General features: G+C 47.6%; 1 protein-coding gene across 3 annotated transcripts; it reads right to left on the bottom strand.

Annotated features, from left to right (window-relative positions):
- Positions 1–1,315: 1,315 nt before the first annotated feature.
- On the bottom strand, positions 1,316–27,433 carry GGNBP2 (gametogenetin binding protein 2). 3 transcript variants are annotated; one of them, XM_072978522.2, is made up of 15 exons: positions 27,001–27,433; positions 24,133–24,270; positions 16,141–16,221; positions 14,820–15,073; positions 13,853–13,951; positions 12,109–12,234; positions 10,744–10,857; positions 9,840–10,049; positions 7,744–7,918; positions 6,975–7,172; positions 5,689–5,833; positions 4,244–4,369; positions 3,608–3,753; positions 2,691–2,936; positions 1,316–2,119 (listed from the first exon to the last, which is right to left on the bottom strand). In XM_072978522.2, the coding sequence occupies exons 2-15, from the start codon at positions 24,223–24,225 to the stop codon at positions 1,916–1,918; spliced, it is 2,217 nt and encodes a 738-aa protein (XP_072834623.2). In that variant the 5' UTR covers positions 24,226–24,270; positions 27,001–27,433; the 3' UTR covers positions 1,316–1,915. The 3 variants fall into 3 exon arrangements, with proteins under 3 accessions (XP_072834623.2, XP_072834626.2, XP_078235408.1); XM_072978525.2 differs by lacking the exon at positions 27,001–27,433 and adding an exon at positions 26,729–26,869; XM_078379282.1 differs by lacking the exon at positions 12,109–12,234 and having other exon boundaries at positions 9,846–10,049.
- Between the last annotated feature and the right edge of the window lie 274 nt (positions 27,434–27,707).

The raw sequence follows: 27,707 nt of genomic DNA on the forward strand, positions 1-27,707 counted from the left end.
TGGTCAAGCCAACAGGCTGCCCAGCGGTGAATTTTTCTTTAAAACCGAATTTTTCTTACATATCTTGGCCTCACCCTCCTCCCCAAAGAACATTTGGTCCTTTGACACCTTGATCTTCTCCTTGTTTAAATCCAAGTAAATTTACTTGTGTACACCAGGGGTTTTCTCCTAGAATGTCTATTTAGGATCAGAGTGTGAAATATCTAAGGGGAAGAAGTCTTTTTAAAAAGGTGATAAGCCATACTGTATTCCTGCATCAGACAGGCTGCATGGGAGCTGCTTCTGTGTGTGGCTAAAAATCTAACAATAGGCTGGATTCAAAAATGCCTCAACATTGTAGCCCGGGAGTAGGTAAACCAGAGCGGAGGGGGAGAATCTTTGACGCTTTCATCTACCTACTGCATTTCTTTGTTGAAACCCATTCTGGAAGATTCAAGCAGAGAATCTGCCCAATAGTGGCAGACAAAACCCCCATGAGGGCCCACAAACCATGCCCATCACAGTAGTTCTGCTGTAAGATCCATCTGTATAGGACACACACAAAAGAAAGTTTGTTTTTGTAGGACTAGCAGCAGGAAAAGAGGAAGACCATAGATGAGATGGACTGATCTGCTAAAGGAAGTCATAGGGTTGAGTTTGCAAGAGAGCAGCTGAGGATGGGGCATTTTGGAGATTGCTCATTCATGGGGCCAGAAGTTGGAGGTGACTTGTCAGCACATAGCGGAAGTCCTAGAAATTCCCAAGTCAGTACAGAAATAAAAGCCAGTCTTTAATGAGATTTTGTTCGTGGTGGTGGGAGTGATGCTTCCTATTTATATTTACAGGTACTTATGTCCCGTTCTTTCATCTAAGGAGTTCAAATTGGTATACAGTATATGGTTCTCTTAATAACAACTCTATGAGTTGTAGTGAATTTTATGGCCGAGTGGGCATTTAAACATTGGTCCTTAGTCCAGCACTCATTTCACTGGTAACTCCTTAGACAGAACCATCAACATTTAAAACGAGTCACTGTAATATGTTTTAAGTATATTGGGTATAATAATAATTATTATCTGGCGTCAAGTCCGTTCTGCAGCCGGCCCAAGCCCACCCAGGCTGGCTCTTTTTCCTGGAGGCACCGGGGGGGGGGGGGGGATCAAACTCCCAACCTCTGGCTATGCAGCCAGAGACCTTAACCACTGAGTTATCCAGCCAGCTCAGATATAGTGAGTTTTTTAAAAAAATTAACCCCTGGAAGTTACCACTGCATTGCAAGCCATTTCAAAACCATTTGATGATAAGGACTGTTATCCCTTAGTAGAAACATGCACACTTTTTGTTTTACTATGCATATTAATAAATATTCTTTATTTTTAAATTTTGCACATTGCGCTTCAACATATTACATCCAGAACAATTTCTCTTTTGCAAATGGATGTCTACTTTGTAAAATCTCGAGCTCATTTGTCATTTCTGTACAGAATTATAAGTACAACATTACTTTTGCCACTAAGTTTGTAGGGTTGGTATTTTTTTGTTTTTTGTTGGTTAAGTGTCACAGTTAAGAGAAACATTAAATGAAAGGAAAGAGAGGAAGAGAGAAGGAGAGGTGGGCTTGATTTATGAAAGCCTAGGTTTGCCCTCAATCTGGTAAAAAAAAAAAAAAAACAAAACAACAACTAAAGATGAAAGCCAGAAAGGAGGCGGGGAAAAGATCAGAAATTAAAGGTATTAACTCCACCAGCCTCCTGCAAAGGGGAAAAAAAAAGGAAAACAGGAAAGAAAACAGCCACGTTGATTTTGCTTTTTTTAAAAAAAGTAAGATTTAGTTTAGTTGCTAAAGAAAGGGTTCTTTTTCCCCCCCTTCTGAACAGAGAAAAGGCGCAGTACGCATCTTCAAAATTTCATTGAAAGACAACTAATTTTATTGGGTTTAGTTTGCTCCCGCTGTTGTTAACCAGCCACTGCACACTGGCCCCTTGTGATCATTCAAACGGCAGTATTTGTTAAATTTCTCCTTCAGGTGCTGTCGGTATTGTTCTCTATTGCTGTAGAAAGACTTGTTGTTCGCCATAAAGGACTGGATCTCATCTTGTGAGATGAACATTTCGTCGTCAGAAGTGCATTCAGATTCATCCTGGGGGGCAAAAAAGGTTAACAGGGGTGGAACAGATTGCAAGAAAACTTCCAATACCTCCTGCTTTCATCTTGGATTTAATTGAGGTGAACTAATTTCATTTAGTGGAATCCTCCCGTCTTCAAACCTTTTACACTAGCAGTGCGAAAGCACTTGCAGGCTAAGGACCAAATTAGAGGTTCAGAGGGGGTAACATTCCAGGTGGGTGGAGCCACAGACAAAAGAGCAGGAACCCAAATACAAGCAGAGTCTACCTTAACATTCTTTCCTATCAATAATTAAGCTTCAGGAGAACCGTTTCAATCTTTCTGGAAGGAGGGGACTGACCTGTGCAAGATCTGGGAGAACACAGAGAGGTAGTGACACAGGAAAGGGGGTCTAACCACATGGGGAACTCGGGAGGGCAATTGGCCCCACGCTCCCTGATCTTGGTCTGGAGAATCACCCCTAGTCAAATATGTACTCAGGAGGGTTCCCTGCAGATTATCCGGACTACAGCCCCCATGATCCTTCAGTCATCTGTTCTTGCCTCTGTGGGCTCTGGACACCCCTCCCCTCCCCGTTGACTTACAAGGAGCTCCACCAAGCTTTTTGCACCCTTCCCGGAGTCGGTGGCTGTCTCTGGAGGATTCGCACAGGGTGGCACCATCTTCCTGCGCTCCGACCAAGGCACTGGCTGCCCTGCCTTTTCTGTGCGGCAACACGTTTCGGCGTGCGGGTCTTTAGTCTTGTCCCGGTGGAACTCTGTGTGGGTGGCGGCAGTGCCCGAGGTCTCGTGATTACGCATCTCGACAAGGCAGCTCCCCAGCTGTTGACTCTGAAACACACGCCAGGGTCAAGATGAATGCTGTGGCAAGCCACTCCTGCTCCCCTCCCTCCATCCCAACCAGAGCTTCCAACCATTAGCCTGGCTGGCTTACAGCTTCTGGGAATCAGGAGTCCCATGCTCCCATTTAAACACATAAAGGCACTCTACACAATTCCCCCTAAATTGCTCAAAAACAAGCAGGACGCGAAGTCCTGGGAAGAGAAGAGATCCGGTTCTGTGCTGGAGGGTAAACTCCCGTTTCCCTCCCACTCTCGGCCTCTCCCATCCACCAAAAGCAAGGGCGCCCCCTTCGCATCCGTGGCCAGAATCCTTTGAAGTACTGGTGTGTGGCAGGATATATCGCAACTAACTCCAGACGTAAACCTCCAGCATCTCCAGCTAAAAATGATCTCGGGGGGCCTAACCCAAGCTGCTTTCTCTGCCTGACAAATCCCATGACTTGACATAAAGAAGGTTTCCGTATTTATATGTATTGGTCACCTATGACTGAGAGAGTCATGATCTCTTTCTCCAACAGGTGCTTGAACGGGGCTTCACAACAGATACGTGGATCAGCGGAATGTGTCAGCCCTTCAGCTGCAAGCCGAGGGAAGAGGAAAACCTTTTCCGAGCCCCTGAGATTCCCCTCAAGACAGAGGTCCTCGAACCCCCGCGCTTACATGCTCGGCCTCACACTTCTTATTTTTCTTTTTCTTCTTCTTGTTTTTCCCTTTCAGGCTGCTGTCCTCGGCGTTCGCCCAGCACTCCAAGCAACTGTCCCCATCCTCCTCTTTGTCTTCGCAGCGGTGGATGCAAGGGTCGTCGCCTGCAAGAGAGGACCCTCAAATCAGGGTCTGGCCGAGGAAGGGCCCAGCGGCCGCTTCCTTCACGTGAGCCAAGCTCCAGGGAAAAAAAGGATCAAGAGGAAGGAGGTAAGGAGGAGTCGCAGAGGGGCAAATTCAAGGAGCCCTCTGGCCTTCAGGGTGCCCACCATCCCGTATCCTTGGCTATGTTGGTTGGGGCTTTGGCAAGAGCAGTGGTTTGCAACCTTGGGTCCCCAGATGTTCGTAGACTAAAAAGTCCAGAAACCTTCATCGCTAGCCAGGATTTCTGGGAGTTGTAGTCCAAGATCCTCTGGGGACCCCAGGCTGAGAAGCACTGCTCTAGGGGGACAGACAGTCCACCAGTTGAGGGAACTACGAAGATGGAAAAGGCTCTCTGTGCCACAAACAATCAGGGGAGAAGGTTCTCTCGGGAGCATAAGTTCGTTCAGAGCACTGGGAGAAGGGGGCGAGGGAGGTCGGCTCCCCGCTTACCGTTTTCATCGTGGTTGCAAATTCCTTCAGTGCAGGCAATGTCCGAGCCCTCCCGTGATCCTGTCTCACTGCCCTCCATGCTGGAGGAATAGCCACAGTCACTGCCGTTACAATGGGCAGATAAACCTAGAAGGATGTCAGGACGAAAAACGATTGCTTAGGGGAACAGAATAAAGGCAGCAAAGACTGGAGTTTTATGCCACAAAACACAGAAAAACATCCCAAACTGATATTTAAGGCCTCTGTTAATGGAAGTTCTCTGAGGTCTCACTACCTCCTTTTGCACATCACAATATACTGTATTGTATTTCACAATTCTAATAACCAGACAATTTTAACCAGGGTTCATGTGCTCCATCTACCCAACTTTCCTGGCCCAGCTACAAAGAATTAAAGTGTGTTTTTTGGCATTGGTTAAATGTACCCTTTTGTGTTCTGAAATTGCAAATCATCACGACTAATCTTAACTGCGGCTGATTTGAAACAAGACGACTTCACAACCCATGGTTTATGGAGTTGGCTTGTTCGGAACAAACCACAGTTTAAGTTTAACCAGAGGAAAGAGGTTGGGCTTAACACTGAAATGTGGATAACTAAGGTTGGAAATGAAAGGATGACTTCCCAGCAAAAAAATAAAAAATAAAAAATTTAAAAGGTGAAGGCTGAGCCAGTGAAGAAGCCAAGACTAGACTCATGCTAGTAACAATAAACCATGGTTATAAGTGTTTTTCTTTGGGTAACTGTAAGCACAGACAAAAGTTCCTACAGGTCCTTTTTTCTTTCATTTGCTCTCTTTCTCTCTCAAAAAAACCTGTGTTTGCTAGAAATAACTGAGATTTTGAGGCCACCTCCCTCGGGCCTTCCACCCCTACTGCCATGCCCAGCAATGCACAATGGTGAGAGCCAAAGTGGCAGGCAAAGTTATTCCAACCCTGCTGGACAACGGCTGCTTTCCCCCCCTTCCCTCCTCAGTCCTTTTTCCTCGTATCATGCGGCTTTTTAAATTGCAAGTCTTTGGGGCATTTAACAAAATTGCGCGAGAGCTAGTCCAATAAGGTTTCTTGACGGGAAGCAAGAAACCACCACCACCCCTGCTATAAATGAACCTTTTCAAGTGCAAGGGGCAAAGATATACCACGTCTAAGTCAAGGTGCATTTTCAGAAATACAGTCGGATCTGCTTATCCACAAAATCGGTATCCGTGTATTCACTTCGTTGCCATCTGACTGTGTTTCGTCTTCCCACACCTTTCTGAGGAGCCCTCTCAAGAACTCATGATGGCTCAGGAGTAGTTCAAAAAAGGAACTTCTCTAAGCTGTGGTTGGAATACATGGATGTTTTAGCAAAGCTAAGAAAGCTGCTCTCAGAAGCTACAACGAAGAACACTCGGAATTTTGCTGTTTGTTACGGGGAGGGGGGGGAACAACCTGGCCAGCTTCACACACCTTTCTTTATTTTTGGCGAACCCAGCAGAGCGCCACCGGCAGGACATGAGCAAGAAGTGTTCTCGCTGGTGACAATGACCTCAACACAGTCGCTCCGCTCCTCTGCGCCGCCACAGGCTCTGCAACCACTTTCCAAGAAATTTTCCTGCAAAGAGAGTGAAAGCGAAGACGCATGAAGGGTGACAGAGAGGGACAGACAAGAGACGGGGTGCCTACATGCGCCGGGCGATGAATGTTTGTGTGTCTGAATTAAAAAGGGCACTGGAGAAATTTTGTTGTTCGCTATCGGAGGTGGATCTTGGAGACAGGGGGCTGATAAGAAGATCTCCTCTTATTTATTTTTATTCCTTTTGTTAAAGGAGCAAGCCACGTGTGCGGGGCAGGGGGAACCTCCTGTAACAAACCTACATCACAATACACAGCCTACATTGAACGAACCTCGACACCCGACCCACTGAATTGACGGCTGAACGATCAAGCCCATACTCAGACAAACCCTACTGATTCCACGGGTCTCCTCTAGTTGGGACAAGCAAATGGTCTGGGGTCCCCCCTTCCTTTTTATTCTGCTATGCCAACCTTTGGGAGGAAATTCTTACACAAGGTATTTTTGTAATTCAAAGAGATTTCACATCTTGATGAGATTTTGAATCCACGTTTCCTTAGCCCTAACCCAGCGTTCCAACTGGGGATTCCACATCCTGATACTCTCCCCTCCTCTTTGGACTACGAAGTTGTAGTCTTTGGACTACAACAGCCATTCTCCTTGACTACCAGCCCTACTGCCTTGGGCAATAGGTCTACGTATGGAATCGTTCACAGGTCATGAAGTTGGAAAAAGCACCTATCCCCATTCAAACACACCACGCTTTCCATCTAGAAAGAGACCCCTGTGGCTGAGCCTATTTATCTGACGAGTCAAGAGGAACATCCCAGTTTTCCTGGCATAGCTTGGTGGGTTGGAGCACCCAAGCTGCAGAGCCAGGAGCTCAAATGGCCACGATGTCTCTTAGGAGAAGAGGCAGGCAAGGTCCCCTGAAGCATGCGCAGAGGTTGGGTCATGCGCCCGGCCGCCTGTGTAGCCTTGGGCAAGCTGCACGGTGGCCCCAGGGCACCCCTGAAGGACTGGTGACCCACTGGTGACCCCTTGAAAACCCTAGAAGGGCCACCGTGCATCTCCTCCCCACTAAAATGCTCTCCCCAGAAAAACCAAACAAGCTAGGTCAAGGTGCTTCAGTGGCTGAGGGTCACCCAGTGGGACCCCGTGGGGAGAAGAACCCAAATACCTTGTCCTGCCTCGCCTCCTTCTCTTCTGCTCCCACTTGCAAGGGAGCAGGGGGTTCACAGGCACACTTATTTTTCCTCCTGTTCTTTCGCTTCTGCCGCTTCTTCTCCTGCTTGAGCTCCCGCACTCGCTCCTCTTCGGAAAACTCCTCGCACAGCTGCTCCAGACGGCTGATGCCTTGCACTCTTTCAACGGCCATCTGCAAGGAAACAGGAAACACTCAGGCTGGACCCCTCAGAGCAGACACCGGCCCCACTTTGCATCTGGGGCCACGCCACTGAGGACGGCAAAGGGAGTTGATGGAGCTCTTGCAGTGGCATTCCGCACAAACTCTGTGCAAAATGCAAAAGGGCCCCCATTTGCACAAACAACCCTCAACTAGGATACCTGCTTTTGTTACATCCTTCTCTGTAATTTGCCCAAAATGGCCTCACTGCCCCTTCCGCTTGGGGAGGAAAAGGACCCAGCCACACAGGACTGGATAGTGGTTAAGAAAGATGCAAGCAGCCTATCGAGAGCTTTGAAGCCGCAACCCTCTAAGTCTGGGGCGATCTGGGACATCTGTGCAAAACCTTGTTCTTGTCAATGCAAGAACGGTATCCAAAGTGACATAAAATTCCCCGTCCTCCTCAGCAAGACAGAGCAGGAAGGTGTTGTTTTTCTTCTTCACACACCAGGAGGAGACATAGATCAACCGCCGTAGACATGCCCTCCCATCAGAAAAAAACAACAACATGATCCTTCATGTGCATTCACAGAAGTGCTTGTACCTCAAAGCTTTTACGCAGGGCATCGACACCCAGACAGAAGAGCATCTGCCACGTCTGTTCCTCCGCCCGGAGCTTCTGCCAGATGCGGTGCAGCCGTTCATAAAGGTGGATGCCTAGGCAGGTGAGAACCTCCTCTTGAGCGATGTCTATGGTTTTGGCATGTCTCTCTCTTCTCCTGGAGGCAGAGAGTGTCATGTTGACGGGTTACATTCATGGCATCACCCAAATAAGGAACAATGTGCTACGGAGACTCAAGATACCCACAAGTTTTGGGCAAGCTCCTTGACCCAAACTTTCGGGACACCGAGGTGGAATCACGGACACTTTGTGGTGGAACCAGGTTTAGGGAGACTGCTCCCAATGGACATCTCAGCCACTTCTTTCTCAGTTCAACCACTCCGATTCCCTTAAAACACCACAACGGAATAGACTGAGCTGTGGTGTGGAAATGGAGGAGGAAGCCCAAGACCCAAATCTCAGGTAGAACCTGCTGGGAGAAAAGCCATTCCACTAGCAAAGAAATGAGGCCCTTCCTGGGGACCAAATTCCCCAGAAGGCACACATCGTCATCAGAGTGGTTTCCAGTTTTGTATTTTTCGGGCACTTTTTCCATTCAAGAGAGCTCACAAAATGGGACACCTTCTATGACCTGTACGTGTCTATGCAGGATAAAACACAACAGGATTTTGGCTTTGATCAATTCTTTACACCCCAAAAGTATGTTTCTCAATTGAACCTGAGAGGGGGAGGTCAGGGGAAATGGAAGGCGACTGGAACCCATGAAAAAGAAAAGACCAACCCGTAAGTAGAACCAACATGGTGATTTAGCATTTCGCTAGCTTACTAGAAAAGGAAAAGCGCCGATGAGATTTTAGATAAACAGGTGGCTTTTTAAGGAAAATGAATTATTGTTATTGTCCTTTATAGCTTGATAGTTCATTGTACTTTCAGTCACCAGCCCAACGGCCCCTTGAATGGACACAGCGGCCTCTTCAAGAAGAGCAAATCCATCAAATCGATTCCACTTGCATAAGGACCAGCAACTCAATGGGTCCAACTCCGCTTGGATTTGGGACAAAGGCTGGAATCATTGGTGTGTTTCAGGGGAACATATTTAACTCCTTTTGATCACATTATGGGGAGAAAGCCCTCAGATGGAAGTAGATTTTTTTAAAAAATAAAATAACATTGTTCTTCATTAGATTTTGCAGAACCCCTCCCATTCCCAGATTAAGACTGGGGAGTGATGAAGATCTAAGCCAGTGGTTCCCAATCTTGGTTCCCCAGATGTTCTTGGACTGCAACTCCCAGAACCCTTCACCACTCGCTGTGCTGGCCGGGATTTCTGGGAGTGGTACTCCAAGAACATCTGGGGACCCCAGGCTGGGAACCGCTGATCTAGTGTGTGACTATAGGGGGAGTCCCTATTCTCTTCTCCTAGTCTAGGGCTGTCAGGCGGAAAAAAAAATGTGGTGGGAAGAAGAGAACCCCACACTGAACCGCCTTGAACAAAATGCAGAATATACACATAATAATACAAGAAAATTTAAGAAGATCAGACCCTCCCCCTACAGCGGAGAGTGGGAAAATTCCATAACTGGAATACGGTATCTGTTAGAAATGAAAAATCAAGAAAGCTACTCCCTGCCTCCATTTCTTTGTCTCTATAAGGATGGGCAACCTCCAGGGCTTCAGAAGTATCAGAGGGACCCTACCCATCCACCCACCCACCCAATTCTGTTTTATTCTAAGAGCCCACCACGTCACGCCCCAACGAAGGTAGGGTCCACAAAATGGTGAAAGAGTGAAAAGACTCGGAGGGGGGTCTTTTTAAGAGAAACAAGGTGGGGTGCCGCCCGTGGGAACAGGGGTGCCGGGGCACATCCTGTGCCTCTGTCCTTGTATTGAAGATTCCCCCAAGTCAGCTTTCCTGCCAAAAGCAAGCAGGGAAGGGAGAACCAGAGACGAGCACATCGATACACCATGTATCCTGCGGCTGAAATACACATTCAAATCACCAATTTGCGGTCCATGCTGTTGATGTTACTTTAAAGGAAGCAAAAACGCTAGACAGCCCACTCTAGCAAATTACATACTCATACCCTCCTGCGAACTCGGGTTCGGCGCGGCCGAGGAGGTGGGCAATGAAGTCGGTCTCGCAGCAGACGTGGATGTGCCGCTCGTGCGGGCAGCAGCGCAGCCCCTCGTAGAGCGCCGCGCAGTAGCCTTTCTCCTTGCTGCAGTCCAGCTCACCGATGAGGATGGTGTAGGCCCGCAAAACTTTGTTCTTGCAGTCGGTGCAAAATCTGTTGCAACGTCGGGTGGGGGGGGGGAAGAAGGGGTAAAAAGGCAGGAGTTGGGAAACTTAGTTGCTTGGACTACAGCTCCCATAATTCCCAGCCAGTCAGCATCAGTAACCCATCTCCTCCAGTTTGGAGCATTGATTGCTGTGTTTGCCACGGACACAACCTGTGACATCGGGTATAAAATCAAAGCAAGCACAGCTCCCCTGGCCCCTTTCATTCAGCCAAGCAGGCCCTACCGTTGGGCAGAGCGAGACAATGGCCTTCAGTGGCAAATCTGGGAAGAGCAAGCAGGGCAAAAGCAAGAAATGGCCGGATGCTTTTCCTGAACTCCCTGGCTCTTCCCCACTGTTGGGAGTAAGATTAAACCACTAGTTCGGCTGGATTTGGTATATGGCATGAAGTACGTTCTGCCCTTCCTTTCAGCCAGCAAAGCAGTTCTTAGACTTTGTAACAAGGCAGGAAAAACCCTACATCCTTCGTGGGGTAGCTACCTGTCAGAAGGAACCTCCTAAAAGCCCGGGAGAGTACCTCTGCGTTGGGAGTTCCCTTCCACTCCATGAATCCGCCTCTTGAAAACCAAATCTTACCCAAACAGGGGAGAGATTTCTTTGCATTCCTTCCCTAACCAGGCAGGGGATCAACTGGTGGCGTAAGGGACAAAAGGAAGGTGCCGCTTACCACCTGGGCTGCTCACCTGTGTTTTCGCAGGTATGTTTCTAAGGTTTCTAGAAGGCAGCTAGAGTCAATTAAGACAACCTCGTCCCTGCATTCTTGGGACATCAGCTCCCATACATCCATCCAGCAACCCCTGTGGAGTCGGGGGGGGGGAGAGATAGTTTAGGTTAATGAAACAGAGCCTCCCCCACACATAACACCCAACATCACCAAATACACTCAACAGACCATGATGCTTAACTCAGATACGTCCACGTCCTTTTCAAACTGTCAAGTTTCAATCTCTCTGGAAACTGGTGGCCCTCCAGAAGTTGGACTCCAATTCTGAATTGAAGAGTGAGGGACGATGGGAACTGGAATCCAGCAAACATGTGGAGGACCACAGGTTCCCTACTCTCACTATGAAGCTGTACATGGCTTGCAATCCGGTAAGAGCTGAGAAAAGTTATTTGGGGGATGGGGACTACAGCTTCCAAAATCCCCCCTCAACATGGGTAATGTGGATTCTGGAAGTTGTAGTCCAAGGACTTCTTCTGTCCCTTCTCCCCTCCGTTCAAGTGCCTTAAGGTCATCTATGCAAGCGTTCCCCTGAACACCCCACAAATTGGGTATCTGAAGGCTGGCGACAAAGGGGGGGGGGGCAGAGCCTTTTCAGTGGTGGCCATCTGGTTATGAAACTTGATCACTTGTTGCCTACATTATTTTCCTATCTGGATCAAGTGATGCAATTAAAAAAAAATCCTTCAGGCTCTGAAACAGATCCTGTTTTAGCCTCTGCGGTGTGTGCTAGATTCTTCACTTAGGCAATTCCTGTCCTGTTTACCTGCTTTGGGCTTGGTGGGTTGGAACTTTAAAGTTTTATTACTCAATTTTTGTTTCCTGGTTTAATGGTTGCTGGCTTTCAATAGCCTGGTTGGTGTTTTAAATCCATGTCTTCCTAGAACAAGAATGGGCAACACATGGCCCCATGGGGAAATGTTCTGCACCCCTTGGATTCACTCTGGAATCCTCCCCCACCAAAAATAAAGTTTTCAACATAAAGAAGTTTTAACAGGAGAGTCCTGTTTTTTTTCTCAGATCTGTGACATTCCACTCATTAGCAGTATGGAAAATAGAGGGTGAGGAACATGGGGCTGATCTTCCCCACAGCAGCTCTCAGGGGGAACACCATCACAGAAGTGCACAGCTGTGTTATTGAATTACAACTCCCAGACACCAGCAGGCCAGATCGCCTGTGGAATTCTGGTCGCTGTCATCCCAAAACACAAGACACATACACCGCTGACCACAACGGATCTCCAGACCTACCAAAGAGGCCCACCCTGGCCTAAGTGGACTTGTATCTAATTTGAGCCATTTGAACAAACTTCCCGGCCCCATTTACCTTGCAGTTCCCCGGAAGGGTCCGTAGCCGAATGTGATCCTACACCTGTTCTCCTTCCTCTCGTCTTCACTACTTCTCTTATCTGCACCTAACTTCTCTGTACTCGGGGCACTACCATTCCCTTCGCTGGAGCATATATCATGTCAAAAGAAATTTTAATAACTATGTAAAGGCAACTGTGCATCTCTCTCCCTGACCCATGGCCTCCCATTGCCCACAGCATTCTGCTGCTAAAACCTGCTGACTAAAATCCTATTGGCACAAGTGACTCCGCTTAAGGCTGATGACATCAGAAGCTGCAGATATAATTTTTTAAAGAAAACATTTCTAATTCCTGTCCCAAAGCTTCCAAGGCTCTGGTGTGAACCTGTTTCTCACCAAGAAAACCTGGAAGCCGCAAAACAGGAGGAGGAAGTCTTTTCATTTCCAAAATCACTGCTAGTGGGATCACTTTAGCAGCGACAGCAAATTTCAGTAATTAAAGCCCTTCCCTCTGCCCCATGGCTTCCCAACAATTAAAAAGATGACACAGGAGCCTTGGGGCAGAAATCAGAAATGTTCGATTTTTTTTAAAAAAAACCCACCACAGATGGCAATGGCATCAGCCTTATGCAGTGTATGTTACACCAACAGGATTTCAGCCATGATATAAGAGACTCAGTTTCAACCAGGAAAAGAAAATGCAACACATACTCAGTTAAAGTCCCCTTTCAAAGCAGGAAAAGCAGCATGTTAAATAAGTAGTGAGGATGAACTACAGAAGGACTACAGAATTAAGAGGAGGGGGGAAATCCCTTGCGCCCATAATCATGGTGCCAGGCCTGTAATGTCGTAGGCTGAGCTGACACCTCTTGACCAAAATGCCTGGACTAGTTCTAAGCTTCTTTTTCTTCTCTTTTCCTCTTCTTTTTTGTGCCACCTCACCTAAGAAAGTAAGCTGGGGAACTTCCCTGGCCCTAGCCTTGTGGCACAGTGGTTAAACTGCAGTACTGCAGTGAAGACTCTACTCACAACCTGAGTTCGATCCTGGCGGACTCAGTTAGCCGGCATAAGGTTGATGCAACCTTCCATCCTTCTGAGGGTGGTAAAATGAGTACCCAGCTCACTGGGGAGGGGTGAGAGAACACAATAATGTACTCTGCACAATTAAATTGTGAATCATCCAGAAACTGCTTTAAGCACTATGGGGCAGCACATAAGCAGCACACTTTGATTTTTCCTTTGCTTTACCGCCCTCGACGATCAGTTTCTTGCAGGCTGGAATGTAAATTCCAAGCACAACATGATAACTGGGCACGTTCTTATTAACGCTGCCTTCATCGAAGAGAACGGCATAAGCCCATCTCTGAAATCGGCTCTCCCTGGCTTTGGGTGGGTCCACAATACCAACTCCTTAGTGTTTTTTGTTCTGTTTGACTCTGTTGTCATCGTCGCTAAAACAAATCCCGGCCAGGCAATCTAGGAAGACATTCCACCTATAGCAGGAGCAACCAACCTCTGGGTGGAAGCGGGAAACAATCTGCCCATCTCTGATTTCTAAGCCTGGTTTTCAAGCTTGCCTTCTTAGACTTCGAGAACCAAACATACACTATTTCGGCTACCCCAAATTTCTACTTTTTGGCTCCACTTCCGTTAGTCTACAAATACAGCCGTACTTCGGGAAGATTCTCCGCCCTGTCACCCAGGAGTCTCACGACGCCTTGTTATTTACAAGTGCAATTATTGTTATTTTTAAAATGCTTACCCCAAAGGTTTAGGCTTGTGTGTATCCAAGGAGTGTAGCTGGCATCTTTTGTTCTTCTTACTTTTCGGAATTGCATCTATCATTTCGTTTAATTTGGACCTTTGAGAGGGTAAAAAAAGGCCGGCCAATAAGAAAGACAGGACAACACAGGAGCCTGCCGGCTGTCACTACGTCCTGCTCAGTGTAACATTCATGGCTGAACACATGGACAGTATTTGGGTGTCTCCTAATTCCCTGCCACTCTTCTTTAACAAATCATCATCATCCTAGAACTGCAGAGCCGGAAGGGACCCGACTGATGATGGAGTCCAGCCCCTGTTAAAGAGACCTCATGGAGGAATCGAACTCCCAACCTCTGGACTCTCAGCCAGAGACCTAAACCACTGAGATATCCAGCAGAACTTTTTTCATTGATTAAGCACCGTAGGCTATGCGGTGCTTTTACAAGAACACAGAAAGCTGCCTGACGGTGAGCCAGGGTATTGATCCATCCAGCCCTCTACTGCCGCCTCTGACCGGCAGCAACGACCGTCCTGGGTTCTGGGCCGAAATCACTGCCACCTCTATCTGCAGATCCTGAAAGTTGAACCTGGGGCCTTCTGAAGGCAGAGTGGTTGCTCCATTACTAAGCTCATAGGTCCTGCCTGCAACTTTCCCATATGTTTTGGACAATCACTCCAATCAACCATAGCCAACTTGGCCTAGGGTGAGAGATAATGGGAGCTGTAGTCCCTGTTTGTTTACCTCAATCTGGGTTGACAGATGCTTTCTCTCGGTGGCTCCTGACCAACCCTTTCCTCCAAACCAGAGTTTGGAACAATTATTTCTGGAAAGCTCAAATCCAACGGTTAATTCCCCACCCTCATCAGAGATAGAGAAAGTTCCTTTTATTTTTTATTTTTTTCAAATCTCAACTCTCTGGATTCCAAAAAAGGGCAAGTTGGCCACCCTCGGCCTCAGACCTTACCCATGCACGTAGAAGAGCGTGTAAAGCTTCTTTGCATCTCGCATGCAGCTCGGAGTCACGGAGAGGACGCCCTTCGACCCGACCGTCAGGGGCTCCAGGGCAGGATTCCCCGACTCCACGAGCTGGGAAAACAGGCGCTCCACGCTGCGCCGGCAGCCGACACAGGGGACGAGCTGAGAGAGCGCGCTCAAGACTTCCCGCGAGGTCACCATCATGGCGATATTCAGGTCCTGCTGCTTCAGCATGCTATGCCGCTGAGGAGGGGAAAACGTTCGTTTAGTTACTTTACAAGGTACCATCCCACTGGAACACACAGCACAGCAATGATAAAAGACCAGGGAATAAAATATATACTTTGCTTGCTTTCCACCCCCACGAAGTGCAGCTCTTTCCCTACAGACTGTTCAATTGCCAAATGGCTTATCTAGGGAAGGATTTGTGCTAACAGCAGAAGGATGGGAGCCACCTTAGCTTCCCATGAAAAGCAGCCCCACGCCCCTGGAGCAGCCACTGAAAAAAAAGACCCTTTCCAGGACAGACCAGACCTTGGGAAAAAAGTACTTTCTGGACCACCAACACCCAGGCTAGCCTCCAAAAAGTAACTTTTTAGAGCTCTGGGACCCACATCTCTGCCCCAAAAGTGAGCTTCTCAGAAGGCGTTCACAGGCTAGGTGGTACCAAAAGCTGTTTTTTAACCGCAACAAGGAAACAATGATCACAAACAACGTTCAGGAAGGTACTGGAAGGAGCAAAGGAATCCAAAACTGATAGAATTAATTGTGTTTTAGACTAGTGGTTCCCAAACTTGGGTGCCCAGAGGTCTTGGACTACAACTCCCACAAACCCTGGCCAGGGCAGTTCACGGTGAAGGCTTCTGGGAGTTTTAGTCCAAGAACATCAATGGACCCAAGGGTGGGAACCACTGTTAAGATAGACAGGACCGTTAGAATTCAATTTATTTAGGGCTGGTTGGACCTTTAGCCCACTTGGCACAGTATGATCAACAACAGAGGTGGGGCAACTTGCCACCTTACAGGTGTTGCTGGGACGACAACTACCCTCATCCTTCACCACTGGCTATGCTGATGGGAAGCGATGGGAATTCCAGTTCACCAACCTCCAGAGGTCCATAAGTGGCTTGCCCTTCTACTGAAAGTACTTCCCACTGGAAGTTCAGCTTGAGTGGACCCCCTTCACCGCTTTCCTTACTCCACAGACATTTCTCTTTTAAGCTTCTTCTCCCTTTTTCCTAAACGACCATCACTGGAGCACCTGCTTCTTGAATTCTGACATGCACGACAAGAATGAATTAAAGCAGTACCTGAATGAACTGCTTTAATTGAGCTCCATTATTCTGATGTCCATCAAGGTTTAACATGTTGTCCGGAAACTCCATCACCATCTGCGCAAGAACAAAAACACACTGGTTATCCCTCTGAGAGGAGCTGAAGCCACAAGCCAACTTCACGGGCAGACAATGATCTCTGGTCTCTGAAGCAAACTGAACAATTCGTTGTTGTTGTTGTTGTTGTTGTATGTCATCAAGATGCCTCTGACTTACACTGACTCTATGAGTGGCATCCAAAATGCCCCATCCTTAGCCCCCCTGCTCAGCTCTTGCGAACTCAAGCTTGTGGCTTCCTTTAGGGAGTCAATCCATCTTGTATTGGGTCTTCCTCTTTTCCTGCTGCTTTCAACAATCTGTAGTATCCTGCTGTGCCGTGTTCTTGCAACACAAAACATCTTTGCATTCCTTATCCATTCCGTAGCTTCACCTCTGTCCCCATGTATCACACATCTAGATGCTTTTACACCCCACACACCAAAGTCCAGCACTGGTCAAAATCCTAGTAACCATTACATCCATTACTAGCTGAAGTCTAAAAAAATCCCCGTGTCCATCAGCAGCCCTCGATGCCCCCAAAATAACACAGCCTTGCGCCCATCAATATCTAATGTATGGATTTGCAAACAGAAGGTACACAGGAGTTCAACTACCCGCTACTACAGTGGTTCCCACCCTTGGGTCCCCAGAAGTTCTTGGACTAAAACTCCCAGAAGCCTTCACCATGAGCTGCGTTGTCCAGGACTTCTGGGAGTTGCAGTCCAAGAACATCATTTGGGGAGCTAAGGTTGGGAACCACCGGGATAGACGAAATGATACACGCAGCAATATCTCAAATTTAGCCAAATAGTGATTAGAGCAACACAATGCATTAAAAACCAACCAGCCTCTTTCCCTGCAGTTACTGATTCCTCGACATCTCTTCCGCAACGTCATTTCACAAAGCGCCAGCAGCAACCCAACAGCGCCTTTACCGCCAGCAGCGTCTATGACACTCAAAGGGCGAGCGCAGCTTTTAAGTTAAAGGGGTTGCAAGACCCCACACACAGGAATAAGTGATCTAATAGCTTAATTACAGCAACAAAATTATAGGGCAGCCGTCACACACCCGTGGCAGCGTAATGACCTGCAGAGGAGAAGGGAAAGTCAATTTTCCTGAAGTGCCAATTTATGAGGAGTGTGTTAATTAAAACGAGCAACTCCAAGGTCTAGTTTCCCTGCTCACAAGATGGAACCTGCAAGCTATTTCAAGGAAGACCAATCAGCATTGGCAGCGGAAGGTGTGGCAACGCTTCCTGGTAGATGGAGAAGCCAACAGGGCTCCTGACACCACACGAAGGGTGGGCAAATTAAGGATCTGAAATTTCCAGGACCTTTAGGGAGGCAGGAGGGAGTGTGAAATACAAACAGGGATGAAGGGTCAAACTACAGAGCAAATGGGGCAAAGGGGGGCTTTAGGGGTCGGAAGTAAGAACGAAGGCAAGGTAGAGCAAAGCAGCATCCTTCAAGACATTGTTGGCCGCCGATTCCCAGGCTCCGTCATCACCGGCTATGCTGGAAGGGCTGATGGGGTTTGTAGTCCAGCAACATGTGGAGGGGTGCATCCTGCCCTGATACAGAGAAAGGGCAGCACCAACAGGAGCTCAGAGGAACCGTGTCATCACTTAGGGTTACAAGCAAGTCAACAAGTCCTACCAGGACTTATAACAACAACAACAACCATAAAGGAACGTTTCCAACCTCAACTTTCCTCTACGAAGGAGAACGTTGCTCTCTTGAAAGGTCAGAGGTCACAGATTCAAGAATGAATCATCCAAACCAAAGGCGTGAACTTGGGTTTGACAGAACATTTCTCTCCCTGGGAGAAGGACTACAGGCAGTCTTGGTCTCTCTTCGCAACACACAATGGCCTTATCTTTCCTAAACAACCGATACAATAAGGTCTAAAAAAATGTGTGTCGCAACCAGATGGGCAGCAGCTGTTTTCCACATTGGACCATCCCACATCATGTACCTAAACAGATCACTTCCTCTCTCCAGAGAGAGGGCCACCCGAGACCAAATGCAACCTCCGGGGAAATGGGGTTCTACATGCATAAAACCCCACATTCTGTGGATAGGATCTCCAGGTGAAAGGGGCCAGTAGGGGCTGACGCAAGGAGGTGGACCTTTAAGCCCTCTAGAGCACTGGTTCTTAACCTTGGGTTACTCAGGAGTTTTGGACTGCAACTCCCAGAAGCCTTCACCACCAGCTGTCCTGACTGGGGTTTCTGGGAGTTGCAGTTCAAAAGCATCCGAGTAACAAAGGTTAAGAACCACTGCTCTAGAGCACTGGTTCCCAACCTTGAGTCCCCAGATGTTCCGGGACTACAACTCCCAGAAATCTTGGCCAGCACAACTCGCAGTGAAGGCGTTGGGGAGCTGCAGCCCAAGAACCTTCGGGGAACCACTGCTCTATAGAGACTTTGGACTTTATAATCCCCACCTGCTCCAGCCGGCATGGTGACCAGCAAGGAGGTTGAGGGAAGAATGCCCCAAAGCATCTGGAGAACCAAGGGTCCATCACACTTAAGGAAACAGCTGCTTGAGAGGAGCTTGCTCTGTCAAATTTTGCTGCCAACCTGAGACTACAATCCTGGATTAGATGGGCAAGGATTCTGACCCAGTGGAAGGCTGTTTACTGCATTTCCTTCACTGCAGTGGGTCATTCTTCACAGCATGACCCACTTCTTGGGATTCCTTGTCTATTTAATAATAACCACCATGTGTGGTCAAGTCAATGCTGATTTATGGCGACCCCTTTCAGAGTTTCCTAGATAGAGAGTACTCGGAAGTATTCCCTTTTCTGGGGGGGGGGGTGCCCTGGGACTGTGCTGTTTGCCCAAGGCTACACAGGCTGCCTCTACTCCCTAGAGGCCCTGTGGGGAACCGAACTGCCAACCTCTGGCTCTGCAGCCAGAAACCCAAACCACGGCAGCTGCCCAGCCAGCCCTCAGTCTACATACAACACCTGTAACCTAAGGTCCACCTCACTCTTGCACAGAGATGAAAGGGTTCTTTTTTTAAAAAATCTTAAATAGTTTCTGATGGGGTGGAATTTCTACTGGGGAAAAAATCCTTTTCATTTTCTTTATCACATTAACTCCTGCTGTCCTGAAGCTACTGTGATCTCCTGCCAACAGAGGAAACAAAAATATTGGCAGCTACGTTACCAGGAACAGTAATGGGAGATACATTTCTCGGCTTCATATCTTGATGCAACTTTATTTAATTGGCTCTTTCCGAGCCAGTACACAAACGGGCAGGCAGGGAGAATTCCACCCAATTGGTTTTTTTTTCTGAATTCTCCAAATCAAATGGACACAGGACCCTGTGTACAACGGCACAGATACGGACCAGCTCAAATCCAGCAGCAAATCACAACTAGAATAGACCCCGTTGAATCAGTGGGGATCTGATGAGTCAATGCCGATACACATCCCACTGATTCAACCGTTTCTAGTTGTGACTTACCACTGGATTTCAGCTGTACATGTTCGCCAAAGCAACGTGCAAAAAAGCATATTCTGTTTGAGAAGATTGCAAAAGAAAAAAAATCACAATTTAGGAAGAGTTGTGTGCATAAATACACACAAATGTTAATGTTGTGGAACGCACTGCCGGAGGCTCCCTTCCTCTTGACCTTCAGGAAACTAGTAGAATCAGAGGTTTTTTAGGCGGCCTTCAGAACTATCCTCCCCCTATGATTTTCTTGCTGGCTCTGGCACAAACTAAATTGAGCTTGAATTTAGTTTGCCATTGCCTTTGAGGGTTTCTCTTTTTTTCTTGTTGTTTTTAATGATCCGTCTGTTTTCTATGCATGGCTTATAGGCTCCTTTGTTGCTAGCTGCTCAGAGTAGTGGCTTGACTCTAAATGGGTGGGATATATGGGTAATAAAGAAAGTGGACTTTTCTGAAATGCAGACAGTCAAGACTCTGCTCATGGCCTGTGTTCGAACCCAGCAGATTCAGGTAGCTGGCTCAAGGCTGACCCATCCTTTCAAAGTCTGTAAATTGAGGACTCAGTTCGCTGGAGGGACAATATGTAGCCTGCAAAATTAAATTGTAAATCTTCCCCAGAGAGTGCTTTAAGCACTATGGGGCACTGGATATGAGCAGAACACTTTTTAATCTGGACTTCTGTTAAAAACCCCCATAAATGGGGAGCAATGAGGATGGATACCGTTGCCTGCACCAGAGGTTCGTCAGCAACAGTGGGCAAACGATGCCAGTTGCAGAGATAAGAGGCCATTCTGATTAATACTAGATTATCTCACAAGCTAGAAAAGCACTAGTCTAGGGCTCAAGGATCCCAGAATACATATTAATGCACATCACAATGTTTTTCCTAAATATTTATTGGTTGAAAACAACCACTGCTGAACCTAGCTAAGGCTAAAGTTGACAAAAATTACACCAAGCATTACAGAAATTTACTCACAAAAACAGCCCTCTTAACTGCCTTGTTTTTATTTATTTTCAGCATTTATCTCCTGCGTACTTCCTTGAAAGGGAATTCAACTCAGAAGTATTTTAAAGACCTGAAGAATCAACAGCTACTACTTTGAAACAGCCATAAGGACTGATACGTAGGTTAGTAACACTTTTCACTTAATGCTTTTTAATATGGCAACTAAAATAGTATAACAGAGGAAAGCAAATATCCAGGTATGTGTGGTTGGGAGAAGCCGGTCCGTGGACCCTGGAGGGCTGCACCAGCAACCTTGCCCACCATTTCACAAAAGGTTTTTTTTACAAAAAAATATTTTGAACTGAAAAGAACACTTGTACCCTCTAGTGGCCAAAATCTTTTTTTAAAAAAATTGATGGAGTATGAGGGATGCCCCTATTGTTTAGTCGTGTCTGACTCTTCGTGACCCCATGAACCAGAGAATGCCAGGCCCTCCTGTCTTCCACTGCCTCCCGGAGTTGGGTCAAATTCATGTTGGTCGCTTTAATGACACTGTCCAACCATCTCATCCTCTGTTGTCCCCTTCTCCTCTTGCCTTCACACTTTCCCAAAATCAGGGTCTTTTCCAGGGAGTCTTCTCATGAGATGGCCAAAGTATCAGAGCCTCAGCTTCAGGATCTGTCCTTCCAGTGAGCACTCAGGGTTGATTTTCTTTAGAACTGATAGGTTTGTTCTCCTTGCAGTCCAGGGGACTCTCAAGGGTCTCCTCCAGCACCACAATTCAAAAGCATCAATGACGGATGCCCCTAGAATATGGCAAAATTAAGTACCTGCCGCACCTTCACTTTCAGGGCATATGGAACATTTTAAAAAGAGGTGAGGATTGCTGGGAGCATTGGAGGGGCACACAAGGGCCATCTGTAGCTACACACAACTTACAGAGCCTGCCTTATCTGTGTTGGTGAAAGACTCTACTGTATGTGGAATCGAAAACGCAGTGGTCCCCAACCTTGGGCCTCCAGATGTTCTTGGACTTCAACTCCCAGAAATCCTGGCCAGCAGAGTTGGTGGCAAAGGCTTTTGGGAGTTGTAGTTCAATAACATCTGGAGGCCCAACGTTGAGGACCATTGGACCGGTCAAAAGGCTGACCACAAACCCCCTCATCTAGCTAATCAGCCTAGCAATGATACATCTAGTATGTTGGGAGTCACATCCTATAACATCCTATAAGCCCATTCCTGGTCTCGATGTAACGATCACATGCTCAACTTCATGAGGCTGAGAGATATGAGATAGTGTTTGTAAGGCTGGAAGGAAATTCCAGCCTCAGGAGTAGTAGGACCAAGCTTTTCTTAAAGGAGAAAGACAGAACAAGGAGGGGAGAGCGCTCCTGTGAGCTTCCATTTTGGAACCCTGAGGCAGCCTGAACACGACAGAACCTTAAAGAAACAGATTTACTTTAAAGCATATGGACAAAAGGTGAGTAACACACACCCAAGAAAATGCAAAAGTCACTACCTTGAGATCATGGAGTGAAGGATGATGCAAAGGAAGAAGTGACATGATTTTTAAAAAATTTCTCCTCCCATGAATGCTACCCTGAAAGCATAACAAGTCTCAATAGGACTCTGCATCACAGCTGAGCCTTAACTCTGGCACAGTCTCCTTGAACTTGGCACTCTATGGGCAGACTGGTCTATATACCCCCATCCTCCTCATATCTCACAAACTGGGAATGATGGGAGTTGACGCCTTACAACGGGACTTGAGGGCAGGAGGAGAACCAGGAACCTCATATGCATTCACTGAAGGAAAGGCAGATCAGAAATGTCCCTAATAAATAAAGAATAATAAATAAGTATTGTCTAGCCCAGTGGCCCCCAACCTAGGGTCCACAGATGTTCTTGGACCACAACTCCCAGAAATCCTGGCCAGCGCAGCTGGTCGTGAAGGTTTATGGGAGAGTTCTAGTCCAAGAACATCTTGGGACCCACGGTTGGGATCCATAAGGCTCTCCAAAGGCATATCTCAAGAACCTGAATGACTTGAGAATCTTGTTTCTCCTAATAAAATCCTACCTCCTGCGACAGTAATTTAAAAGGACGAACCTGCCACTAGTCAGAGAAAGGATATTACCTCTGGAACAGATTTTGGCTCGCAAAAAATGGGCAGCAAATTGCTAGTTAGTTGATGTCTTTTTAATTGCATTTTCACTGCCACAGAGGAGCAGTGCGGCTTGTGGAATCTTATGTCATTTCGTTCATTTATTTTTTTGCTTCAGATGCCAGTTGTGACATCCTGATTTTGGCCCTAGGTAGCTTAGCTATAGGGGAAAGGATCCAGAAGCTACTATGCCTTAGACAGTAAATTACCCTGGGTTAAATCAAATGCCAGACTCCACCCAATATTCCGGTTTCTTCCCTTAATCCAACCAAGTAGTCTCATGGCCAGGTAGAAGTTGGAAGGGAAGAGACCCCTTCCCACCACTGAAAAAAAAGAAAATTCTAAAGATCAGGAACTCCATTGTCAAGAACAAAAGCACTAAAAGTGGGAAGGAGGGAAGAGATTAAACAGACACGCCTCTCCCAAAAGCTAAGGGGGAAAACCTGCAGCAATGAGGGGTTTTTTTAAACCCAGAACAATTCCAAAGTCCCAGGTCTAAGGCAGAAATATTCCTCTTTAGGGTATCCTGCCAAAGGCTGAAGATCAGAACAGAACTTTCTGTACGAAAATAAGAACCCAGATTTGTTTCCCCGCTTGCATGGTGGAGTCTGGAAAGATTACATTGCTCAGGCAACACGGAAACCTGGGTAGTAGTAAATTAAGCAGGCGGAACTCCACTGCTCTCCACATGAAGGAAAGTGTGCAATTTCCCTTTTACACCATTGCAAGAGGGGTTGAATGCACAGCCCAGAGGAAAAAAAAATATGCACGGCGATCCCAGGAAAACACAGCCCGTGCACAGGCACAGTCAGAGCCCCCCAACCTTGCAAAGTTCATGAACTGATTTGGAAATTTGGGAGACGGAGAAAGGTGGTGGAAACCCAGGAAATCTTGGCCTCTGGGGCTTTTTAATTTTTTTTTTTTAATGGCAACCCCCCACCGCCACCACCAGAGGCCCGGCCGCTTCTCCCAGCCACCAGCTTCCAAAATGGCTCCGATTATTTTTGAGTTAGGCCTTCTGTGTGTCTCGGTGCGAGGGTTCCCCCTCCCCACCGCCTTCCACTGCATGTGTGCGCACGTATGTGCCCGAGCACTGGCGAGCGGAGGGAAGGGGGGAAAGCGCATTTCCAGGAGCCGTGTGCAAGCTTTGTGGCCCAAGGCTGAGCCCTGGCACTTCCTGGGAGGCCTCGCAAAGCGGAGCCCAAGGCGCCTGGCTTGAAGGGCGGTGGAAAAGGAAGGCTGGGGTGGGAAAAGGGGGGGGGCGCTGGCTTTGGGATTGCAAAACACCTCGGGCTCAAACGCCACCCCTTGCACCCTGCCCGGGTGGAGCTCTGCCCCCCTGGCACCGACTCACCGTAAGGGTGTCATCAATGTAGAGCGGGATCTGCCGCCTCTCGAAAGGAAATTCTTCTTCCCCGTCTCTGCAAACTGCCACCAGCCGCGCCATCGTAGCTCCTGCTGCTGCTCTGGCTTCTTCCTCCCAGCTTCTCGCCTGAAAACAGCCAAACCCCGAGCAAGTAAATACCAACTTGGCCTTCCCATCCACACTTTCGCCACCAGAGGGGTAAAAGCTGCACGCAGCCACCCATCGGCTGATTCCACACACAAGGAGCAGCGCCCAGCTGCCCAGGGCCTGGAGAGAAAGTGGCTTTGGGGTGGGGGTTATAGAGAGGATCCTCTAAAAAAGCCAGCCGGGTCAGGAACCCGGCTGGCTGTGAGCCTGCAGTCCCACCCAATAAGTAACTTTCCTCAAGTTACTTATTTCCAGGGACATAGCCAGAGAATTCATACAGGGCAGCTGCTGACACGGCTGGCAGGAAAGTATCTGGAAATAACAGAGTACAAAAGAAAAAAAAAGACTTTCCCCAAATTCTGTGGCTATTGATGCCTTCATAAATATAAACCACAGCCCCCCCCCCCTTTTCTTCAGAAGAGGCAACTAAAAATACGGGATCACTTCCCACCCATTTCTAAGATCTGGGTTTTTTAATCCCGCAGAGGCCAAGATTTTATCACACTTGAGAGATTTCTAGCAGGTCAGACACAAACTCTTTTTATGCCAGAGAAATGCCCCAGAGTGGGGGATTGGAGGGGTCTGAGCCAGCAAACTGTAGGCCAGGATGAGGGGTTCGGTTAGGCAGGTGCAAAAGTCTTTAGCAAGAAGACAGGCGAGAAAGAGACCTTTGGGCAGCCCCCATGCGTGCCTGCTACAAAGCTTTCTGCACAAACTGAACAGAAAAAAACTATATTATTATTACAGCACGTCCCGGCTCTTTAAACGCTGTATAGAACGGAGAGCAGTGGCCCAGAAAAGGCCTCATTTTAGCCATTAAAAACAACAACTGGACTCTCTACCAGGAAACACAGTCTGAAGTATGTTAATCGTTTTCTTTTCCTCACATGAACAGCTCAACCCGAGCTAAGAGCAACTACTACAAGCAAACCACCCAAGGGTAACTGAACAAATTTTTCTGCACAGAGACCAAGCCTGACAAGGCAGGAAGGGGACAAGACAAGACAATGATGCTAGGTAACTACTGCTCAATAGTCATATAATGGGGTGGGGAGCTCCCCTTAAACGTTTTTTCTGCAGAAGCCTCTTTTCAGCCACCAAACACTCTGTGAACCCAACGTCGAACCTTAGAGACAAGCTGCACCAAGAGCTATGATTTCAACATTCAGAGTAGGATCAAGGAACTTCTGGCACTAGCTGGCAAAGCCCAAGATGAAGGATGATGGAACCTGCAGTTAAAAATATATGGGGAAAAACAAGTTGCCCACCCACATACCCCACTCCACCCCAAGAGCCACCACTTTAAAGCAAAACCAGCTCTAAAACTGAAGTGGTAAAGAAATGTAGTGTTCTTGAACAGGAGTCCTAGGTAACAGAAATTAGTTTTAACGAATTACCCAATAAAAACAACAGTTCCTGCTTTCCTTAAAGTTACAACCATACCAGGGTCCAGTGCATTATATTTTAAAACCTACGTAGAAGAAATGTTTTAGATCTACAACTAAAACAAAGTAGTAATGAATAAATGACACCAATATGTGACACATGAAGCAGGGGGTAAAGCTCATCCTTTCCCCAGAACACACTTATATTTTGCTACTAGATACAGTCACATCAAACTACCACGGAACCCAGCTCTCTAATGAGCCTGCCAGAAATAACGAATTTTCCACAATCATATTTAGTCTTCCTGGGAACATTTTTAGAGAGATGCACAGAACCAAGTGGCTTCCAGACACCAAGTTTGCAAAGGGCCAACAAACATTTTGGAAATGTAAAAAAATAACTACATAATGTTTTGGGTATGCAGGGGTCAGTCACTTTTGCTACTGCTGTTGCAATCAACTGGAAGCTTGACATAGAACAGCAGACAAGGTATTTATCAAGGTATTTTACAGAAACATTCCCCTTCCATCTCCTCTGTTGCTTCACCTGTGCCACCTTTCTTTTAAAAATTGTAAGCTCCTCAGGGCAGGGATCTGTCCTTTGTAAAAACCCCACCCGATCACTCAAAAGTGCTCAAAAGCCAAACAAACTCAAGACCTTTTCTCTCTTCCCCATTTCCCCCCCCAACCCCGAAATTAGAAGCTTTGGGGATTTGAGAAAGAAAAGGGTGGGGGTGGGGAAGCAAGAATTACAGTACAAAGTCTGCATTTTGTGCATTCAGAGGCCAAAAAAAAGGGGAGGCTGCGTGAAGTTTCCCTAAGAATAAATCAAGAATTTTTAAAAAAGGAGGAAATCTTTTAAATAAATACATCAAAAATGAATATTTTTTCCCTGCTCCCCCCCCGAACCGTTGCTTGGCAGTTTGCACTTCTATTTAAATTTACTTTTCCTCCCCCCCACCCCAAAATCCGTTCCTCCCATTGGCCGGGACATTCCTCCCCCCCCAACCGGCCTTTCCTCCTCTGCTTTCGGTAAGGGCGATCAAACACACCTCCAAAAGGCTCGAGACGGGGGGGGTGGGGGTGGGGGTGGGTGCTTTTTGGCCCCTCTCGCTCGCCTTCCCCGCCCTCCCCTCTCCAAAGGGCAACGCCAAGGCCTCCTCGCCCGCTTGGGTTCCGCCCCTCGCCCTCCTTCTTCTCTCGCGAGAGGCGGAAGAGCCCCGCCTGACCCCACCCACCGCCCCCCCCGACCAACCGCTCGGAAGGCCACGCCCCCCTCGGCCCTTCCCGACCCCTCCCCCACCGCTACGCCTCGTCCTATTACCGGCCACGCAGAGCCCCGCCCTCTCACTCAGCTTTCCCTTGATTCGCCCTCTTCTTCTTCTTTTCCCCAAGCTCCACCCTCCGTCGCCCTCATCTTATGTAAATATCCTCTGCGAGCTCCGCCCTCTCCTTTACCGCTACCATTTCCGCTTGGAGGCCGTTATTTTGCCCCCCCTTCTCCTCCCCCTTCTCCTCCTCGCGCTCCCTCATAGGGTTGTGAGGAGGAAAGGGGCGGGGCAAAGAATGGAGCTTCCCTTTTTCCTATATATAAAACTGAGGAAAGGGCTTAATAATCATTTGCGCATGCGCCGGGGACCAGGCGCCCGTTAAGTAACGCGGAAGGACACCTATCAATCAATCCAGCAATAAAGCTAATAACCCCGCCTCCTCTCTCGGGGCGAGGGACGGAGTGTCACAAATAGGGAGCCCTTGAGAAGGCGGCGCGCGAACGCGCATGCGTAATGCGATGCGACATTCTGATTCCCTCAGCCTCAGAAAGTAGTGCGCGCCCCTGAGGGAACGCTTTTCATTTTCAATTAATTACCCAATTCTGTACCTGGTTCCCTGGCAGTAAGGGGCCTCACGCTCCGTGGGGTGTACTTCTGAGGAGACTTTTGTGGCTTTTAGCTGTAAGTCTTTTGCTCACACAGGCTTCCCTCCCAAAATAACTTTAAAAGACTAATTTTTTTTTTACACATGCAGTAAAGC

This window comes from Pogona vitticeps, chromosome 7 (assembly GCF_051106095.1).
Source record: "Pogona vitticeps strain Pit_001003342236 chromosome 7, PviZW2.1, whole genome shotgun sequence".
Classification (NCBI taxonomy): domain Eukaryota; kingdom Metazoa; phylum Chordata; class Lepidosauria; order Squamata; family Agamidae; genus Pogona; species Pogona vitticeps.

Excerpts from the sequence above, each read along its gene's own strand:
- GGNBP2 (XM_072978522.2), bottom strand. The coding sequence starts at position 24,225 with ATGGCGCGGCTGGTGGCAGTTTGCAGAGACGGGGAAGAAGAATTTCCT. Across the intron at positions 13,952-14,819 it reads ACGCTCTTCTACGTGCATGG|GTCCAAATTAAACGAAATGA; the intron begins GTAAGGTCTGAG and ends ACCCTCTCAAAG. Across the intron at positions 3,754-4,243 it reads TTGCAACCACGATGAAAACG|GCGACGACCCTTGCATCCAC; the intron begins GTAAGCGGGGAG and ends CCTCTCTTGCAG.